The sequence below is a fragment of the Atractosteus spatula genome, assembly GCF_055471065.1.
Source record: "Atractosteus spatula isolate fAtrSpa1 chromosome 10 unlocalized genomic scaffold, fAtrSpa1.hap1 SUPER_10_unloc_1, whole genome shotgun sequence".
Lineage (NCBI taxonomy): Eukaryota > Metazoa > Chordata > Actinopteri > Semionotiformes > Lepisosteidae > Atractosteus > Atractosteus spatula.
Window position 1 is genome coordinate 946,788 of NW_028296612.1, and position 7,998 is coordinate 954,785.

General features: G+C 46.4%; 1 protein-coding gene across 1 annotated transcript; it reads left to right on the forward strand.

Annotated features, from left to right (window-relative positions):
• Positions 1–290: 290 nt before the first annotated feature.
• LOC148813341 (uncharacterized) lies at positions 291–4,419 on the forward strand. Its single transcript, XM_088908409.1, has 6 exons — positions 291–324; positions 2,124–2,502; positions 2,877–2,901; positions 3,080–3,212; positions 3,876–3,937; positions 4,291–4,419. The coding sequence occupies exons 1-6, from the start codon at positions 291–293 to the stop codon at positions 4,417–4,419; spliced, it is 762 nt and encodes a 253-aa protein (XP_088764535.1).
• The last annotated feature ends 3,579 nt before the right edge of the window (positions 4,420–7,998 follow it).

Sequence of the window (7,998 nt, forward strand, 5' to 3'; positions counted from 1 at the left end):
AAACTTTTTTATGTTATTGTGTATAATTACTGCTTCATATACCGGTAAACAGTCTGTATGGACTCCTCATAATTGCGATCTAAACAGAAAATGCCCTTCTCTATGTCAAGATCACGACGACAGTGACACCTTCGTCAGTGTACTGTAGGTCGACTATCAGAGGAACTGAAATAGTTCATTCGTTGTTAGACGTGTAACAGTTGGGCCTCCGACCAATGAGAATCCGGGTAAAGTACAAAATAGGCTGAGAACTAGCAGGTCTTTTTTACAACAGCAGCGCAGAGGATGACATGGACGCAGCGCGCACCCTGCCCCTCTTCCTCTGTGAGTGACATGGTGGTGTTACCGGCTGAATCGCCAATTTGTAGGAATTCTTTGACTTCGATAAAAACTAAACGCTCGGCGGACTTCGTACTGATCATGCTTATTGTTAAATAAAACTATTTAGAACTGGGGCACTTTTCAGTTAAGCGCGTTCTCCGAATATCAAATCGATTGCTGATATATTTATATCAATTACGCAAGTTAATAACATACTGTAGGTCCAATAGCCTCAGTTTGCAGTATGTAGTGTCTTGTTACATGATAGTTTTTAGTTTGATTGATGCAGCGGTTTCCTTTTGGTTATATGCATGTGTGGGGCATTGCTGACCTTCTTGGGGTAAAAAACATAGAGCTCGTTAAAAGATTCATGCTACAGTTGGCATTTTCCACAACACGGCATTTAACGACGCCAAATCAATGCCTGCAAAACGCGAGTTTTAGAAATCGCCAGTATCCAACAGTGAATAGTCACTCTCCTCGTGTTAGACTGAAATACCCCCCTAGAGCCTTAGTCCGTCATTTTAGTATAATGGAAACAAACATCTTTGAAATATTTAGAGCATGTCCACTCTCCCTTCATTGTCTCCTGTTATCAGGTAAACTCCTTACTGTCTTACAGTTCTGTTACAGTCGGGAAACATCGCTGGAAAATGTTTTATACGCAGAATGTGCCTCTGTCGCGATATTTTTCTCTGATTCTCTAATCTAATATTTTTGACCGTTACTCTTAGCTCACATATTGATAACAAGATAACATATTTCGGTATCTTCCTAATGAAGTTTTTTTTCTTAGTTTCGCCATTAAATCACTTAGGTAATATTTTCCCGGACTTCGCCATTTAAGGGCTAAATGATTTTTTAAAATTGTTACATATACAGCAATTGTGAGAATAATAAAATTCTTACCCCTAATTTTATTCTGGCAACATATTTTAATTTCTATAGGAATAAAAGAAACAAAGCATTTAATACAATTACAAAGACGTGGGAAAGGTTAGAGAAGAGAAATTAACTGCGAACACAGGTAAAAATGGAATTTTTGAAAGATTTTAGGCTGAGAGAAAGATATAAAGGAATATTGAAATGGAGGCGTAAATTAGTAATAATATTTTTCAATATTGCAACGTAAGAATGGAGAGAGATAAAAAATGACAGTAGAACATTTGGCCCATCTTTGTTGTTCGTGTCTGGAGAGAGGCAACCACATGGCTGGGCAGCTTGTTCCCCACCCCCACCCCCCTCTGTGTACAGAGGAGCCCCCTGTCCTGCCTGGAGGACCTCACCCAGCTGTGTCTGGAGAGAAGCCCCAGGGTATCGGCTTCCACAACACGGCTGGGCTGCTTGTTCCCCACCCCCACCACTCTCTGTGTAAAGCAAAGCCTCCTATTTTCAGATGTATGTGTACTCCTCCCTTTCTGGTCTCTGCCTTGATATTGAACCATTGGGTTGACTGTATCGAGGCCTTTGTGGATTTTGAATACGGGAAAGCTCAAGACTTTAAATATGTACCTATTTCACCCCTTCAGTGTCGCCTGCGCCTGTCGCTCACGATGATCTAATTATTTTTTCAAACTTGAGGTTGAAATCAATCATTTCTGTCTCTTCTTCTGTGGGGTTTTTCCGAATGAACGGTGTTGCACCCGCCAGCAGAAAGCGATTGAAATGAGCGACATTAGCGCGTCTTCCTTACGAAGTGGTCTCGCCAGTGTGATTACAGTTTTATTATCTGTGTCTTGCGCAAAGGCGGTGGCAGGTTCTGGCCAGCTTCTGAAAGGACTGACGTGAGTTTCGTGTCTCAGGTGTCTTCCTGGCGGGGGGACTGTTCGCTGGCTCGGCCGGGGTCGTGGAGCTGCGGGTCCGAGCCGGAGACACGGTCACCCTGCCCTGCGGCATCAGGCACCTGAAGGAGACGCTGTGGATGATACAGCGGCCCCTGGAGGTGCCGCTCATCGCCGCCTTCGCCCAGTTCAGTGTCTCCCAGATCATCAAGGAGGTGGAAGAGGGGTACCGGTCTCGCCTCTCCCTCGTCCTCGAACCCTCGACCCTCTCCGTCAGCCTGACGCTCGCCAACCTGACGGAGTCCGACCGGGCGCTGTACTACTGCGCCGACAGAGTCGACGGGCGGCTGAGCTTCGGAAACGGGACGCAGCTCGTCTTCCCCGGTGAGCCCCAGCCACCGCCCGACACCCCGATAACCCCTCACACACACTAACACGCGAGCAGTTCCAGTCTGCACCCGCTCCCCTACACAGCACAGACACCCTGGGGTCCCACTCCTTCACTGTTCAACACTGCAGTCTTGTTCGGTACCGGTTCCGGTGTTGTCATGTTTGTACACGACCCTGCTTCCCCGTGTATCTCGGTATTTGAAAAAGGCTTCACAATGGATAAGCTTTGAATCTGACCTCACTGAAACTATACGACATGATTTCCACCCGCGAATCTTACTGTGATGAGACAAGTTCCAAGCAATACGATCGTTTGCATTTCCTTCTTGAGAAACTCATTACCTAAATCACAGAAAATGAACATTGTCTGAGCTGTTACTTCAGAAAGGCTGTCAGCAGCAGTGAAGATGTTGTGAATTAGCCTCTCACCTGCTCTATCTGTGGTCCTGTAGAGGAGTCAGACCGGACAGTGGTCAGTCCCAGTCCCTGATTCTTTATGTCTGAGCTGTTACTTCAGAAAGGCTGTCAGCAGCAGTGAAGATGTTGTGAATTAGCCTCTCACCTGCTCTATCTGTGGTCTTGTAGAGGAACCAGACCCGACAGTGGTCAGTCCCAGTCCCAGTCCCAGCTTGACGTGCTGGACTCTTCTGCCCTCTGTGAGTGTGGTCTGTGCCATCGTGTCCTCTGTCTGCGTTTTCTCCTGCGTTTCCCTTAGAAGAGGTAAGACTGTCCACACAGCTGTGTTTTTCTTTATGAGTGAAAACAGAAATACAGTCTGCGGAAAACCTGCTGTACGTTCGCGAGACATTCAAACATGTAAACGTGGGAAGGCTAAAGAACCGAGAGACTCTGACATCTTGCATTGTGCTGCTGTTTCAGCGATATTGATGATGTATAATTCAGTTGGGCTCCCTAGTCTTGTATGGCTGTGAGCAGCTGGTCAGTCCGTTTAACTCAATAAGAAAAACAGGAGAAAAGAGCTGAAAAACAAAAGTATCGGTTTAATTCTGACTTCAAGGAGTCCGAGATTTTCATGTCCTAAACCGGAATGTCTTATTTCTGACTTCTCTTGCATAGCAATGCTTTTAGTAGTTGTGTCAGAACAGCGGTACTTACTGAACATCCTACAGCTGTGTTTACACACCTCTTCTCCCTGTCTAAGATAAAGAAACACGTCTTTTACGGTGCCGTAGGGTAGGGCAAAATATTTCTTTCCTTTTTTCTGGTCACCTTTTGTGTGGGAAGACATCATTTTTTTAACTCTGGCTCTCCGTACAGTAGGTTCTCAGGGTACTAAGTAATGTGTTGTGATAAACGTAGTACTGTCATTGTCATTTCTGGGGGTCACAGTGGAGTATAACTGTGTTTCCTCTTTGAAACCAGGCAGTAGAAGCTCTGAGAGTCGCCCCCAGACTGGAGGACACAGCAAGAGACAGGACAGTCAGGTACCGATCCGATTTTTATTTCAGACAGGACACTGTGTCTCATCACCTGGAGTGTCTGCCCCTGCCTGTGATATAACACATTCTCAGATCATATCTCGTTTCAACAGACACAACTTAAAGACCATGAGTGAATGTGTGTGATCCAGCTGTTATTAGTAATTATTGTATTTGTGAAGATATGGCAATTTTTATGGGCCACTAAGTGTTTTTCTGCAGTTTTGATTTTGACTGAAACAATTTGGCCAGTCTTATCAGCGTGTGTCAGGAGGGTCACAGATGAAATTTGCAGAGTGTGTGTGTGTGTTCAGACTCGTCCTCACCAGCAGCTGTGGTGTGTGTCTGTGTGTTTGCAGGAAGAGGAGGCAGGACTGCAGTATGCCACTATAGAGATCAGCAGGCAAAACATGAAGCACAAGAAGAGAGGTGGCCACAACACACAGCCCACTACATATGCTGAGATCAAGCATGGGAGACGTGTGTGACAGTAAAGTACACAAAATACATAAAGAGCACTTAGCAGACTGAAAAACATAATCAGGTTGACTACTGGGAATCAAAATTGATAAATGTGTAACAACCCATAAAAAAAGTTTTTTTATCAAGACGTCCAGTGGAGAACTAGTTAAACTGGATTGAACTGTCCTCTTACACAAGAACCCTGTGAAACTGTGATTTCTGTTAGTTTGATCATTTTTCTGTATGTCTGGTTCTTTTGCTCCATTGATTTGATGAATTGGTGCCTGTTTACAGTCCAGTGTCCCCCGTCACTATACTGGGGCATCAGGACCCACACAGACCGCAGGGTGAGCGCCCCCTGCTGGCCCCACTAACACCTCTCCCAGCAGCAGCCTCAGCTCTCCCAGGAGTCTCCCCTCCAGGTACTGGCCAGGCTCACACCTGCTGGGCTCCAGTGGGGCTGCCAGCTGGGAGCTGCAGGGTGATATGGCTGTTTGTTAAAAAAAACAACCTACACCATACAGAAGACCAAGGAAGATAAGCAGTGAGCAAGAAAGCAGCCAAACGAGATTAAAGTTCTCGAAGTTTCCTGTGCGATGCCTTTGCTGATCCAAGCTAACGAGCCCTTGACTGTGCCCCAGCGAGCACATCAAGGGCTCAGTGCACCCTGTGTGCACCAGCCAGCAGCACTGACCGCAGCCTGATCTCACCCTCGCACAAGAGCTTCAGAGCGGTGTTCAGCTCAGTGACCGCAGATGTTTCCATGAGCTCAACCGCTCTCTATATTTACTGTCTCAGGCCTGTGATAGTCACACTGGGCTCGGGAGGAGAGGGGGCTGGGGAGGAAGGTGGAGAACTTGACAACAGGGTCGCACTGACAGTTTCCTGTCTTGTTTCTGTTGCTGTGTCTCTGCTGGGCTCTGTGCTGGTTTACTCTTCAGCCTCCCTGAAATGAATCATCAGGCAGAATTCAGGTCAGAAAAGCCCCCCCCAAAAAAACATGTGAGGATGAGATAGACAAGTGTGTAAAAATGGATACCACACAGGCCTCTGTATCTGTTTCCAAGACCCTCAGACTGTTTCTCAGACATCGGACGCTTTTGATTCTGCGCAGGAGAGCTGCACCTGTTAGACAAGTAGTGCCTTCCTGGACAGAGGACACAAGACAGGTCACAAACGAGAGGCAGCTATAGGGAACATACAGGAGAGAGTATTAAAGTATTGGCTACACCTACAAAACAGCGACCAACTCCTATCACCACAAAGCCCTGCTGAGCCAAGAGCTGAGCCCAAAACAGAGCCCCCTGAGCCAGCTGGTCCTGAGGCTCACTGACCTGAGCCACACTGATACTAACCAGCCTCAGGACAGCACTGCTAGAGCACCACAACCCAGACTCAAGCACATCACAGAACAGATCAAACAGCAATATCTCACACACTGGGACACACACACACAAACACAACATAAACTGGAATGCTACAGAACCCTAAACAGACAATACACACTAGCCGAATATCTAACCAAGCTAAATAACAGCAAAGAGAAACAGACCCTGACAAGTACAGGCTCAGTGACCACACCCTGGACACACACACTGGACACAGGCAGCCCAGAGAGGACAGGCTGTGCTCCCACTGCCAGCAGGGAGAAATAGAGACAGAGGTGCACTTCCTACTGCACTGGGACAGATACTCTGGGATTAGAGAAACATTATTCCCGAAATTCAGAAATCTAATCCCAGAGTTCCCACACCTGCCAGAATCCCAACGGGTCCCAATCCTACTGGGAGAGGGAGGAGGGAACTCAGCTGAACTGGCAGCCCAGTGTGTGATCTCCTGTCCCAGCCTGAGGAACAGACAGTGAGCCTGTCTCTCAATAATAATAATACAGTGTGTGATCTCCTGTCCCAGCCTGAGGAACAGTGAGCCTGTCTCTCAATAATAATAATACAGTGTGTGATCTCCTGTCACAGCCTGAGGAACAGACAGTGAGCCTGTCTCTCAATAATAATAATACAGTGTGTGATCTCCTGTCCCAGCCTGAGGAACAGTGAGCCTGTCTCCCAATAAAAATAATACAGTGTGCGATCTCCTGTCCCAGCCTGAGGAACAGTGAGCCTGTCTCTCAATAATAATAATACAGTGTGTGATCTCCTGTCCCAGCCTGAGGAACAGACAGTGAGCCTGTCTCTCAATAATAATAATACAGTGTGTGATCTCCTGTCCCAGCCTGAGGAACAGACAGTGAGCCTGTCTCCCAATAATAATAATACAGTGTGTGATCTCCTGTCCCAGCCTGAGGAACAGACAGTGAGCCTGTCTCTCAATAATAATAATACAGTGTGTGATCTCCTGTCCCAGCCTGAGGAACAGACAGTGAGCCTGTCTCTCAATAATAATAATACAGTGTGTGATCTCCTGTCCCAGCCTGAGGAACAGACAGTGAGCCTGTCTCTCAATAATAATAATACAGTGTGTGATCTCCTGTCCCAGCCTGAGGAACAGTGAGCCTGTCTCTCAATAATAATAATAATACAGTGTGTGATCTCCTGTCCCAGCCTGAGGAACAGTGAATCTGTCTCTCAATAATGCTCCATAAATTTATATGTAAATATTTTATGATTGTGTCTTTATTGTAAATGTCTGTAGATTTTTGTTTTATGTGAATTGTATTTCTTTTGCTTTGGCAACATTGGTTGTATTCATCAGTCATGCCAATAAAGCACCTCGAATTGAACTGAATACAGGGCACAGCTGGCCTGATGGGTAGTTAGTAGTTAATCCATCCAAGTGTCAGCCGGAGATGAGAAAATCACAGTTTGAAGATTCTCATTCTTAAAAGAAATAAGGGTATCGGCTTCAACCACAGGGCTGGGCAGCTTGTTCCACACCCCCACCCCCCTCTATGTACAGAAGAGCCTCCTGTTCCCAGTTCTAAATGCCCTTCAATGTAGATTTCCCTTGTCTCCTCTGGCTCCTGTTTCTCTATTCATTCTACCAGAGATTCAGTTTCTTCAGCCCGTCAGTGTGTTTTCTGGAGCTTAAGGGAAGCATTGGGTTGTTCTTGCCTGGACTGATACCAGAGCAGCGATATCTTTTCTACGCAGAAGGATATGCATTATATGTATGGATAAAAAGGGGAGATGAAAAATATAGATCTGTGCAACATTTTCTTTATAACGGGGGGACCATAACTGCACGTAGTATTTCACTGTGTAAAGAAACGCCTCCCTGGCCCAGTTTTAAAGATTCTTCTCCAGAATGACCCTTGTGAGGTGGAGAGGAGCTGCAGAATTATTTGGATCACCTTTGCTGATACCCATTTAGTATAGTATACCTAAATAAAAGAATAAATCTTTTCAGTAAACATCTACGTTGTTCACCTGCCTGTTAGGACTAACACCTAACACGCTCTCTCTCTCACACACACACACAGCGGTTCATCCGGACCGGGTCGGCCTGACGAGATTCAGGCGACACCTTCAGGCCCAGAGCCGGTGGTCACTGCCTCCCCCTGGTGGTCGGACGTGGTAGCGCCGCTTCACCGCACTGAAGAAACCGAGAACGGAAGGAGAATTTCCAAGCTGTCTGGAGCGCCTGAACTC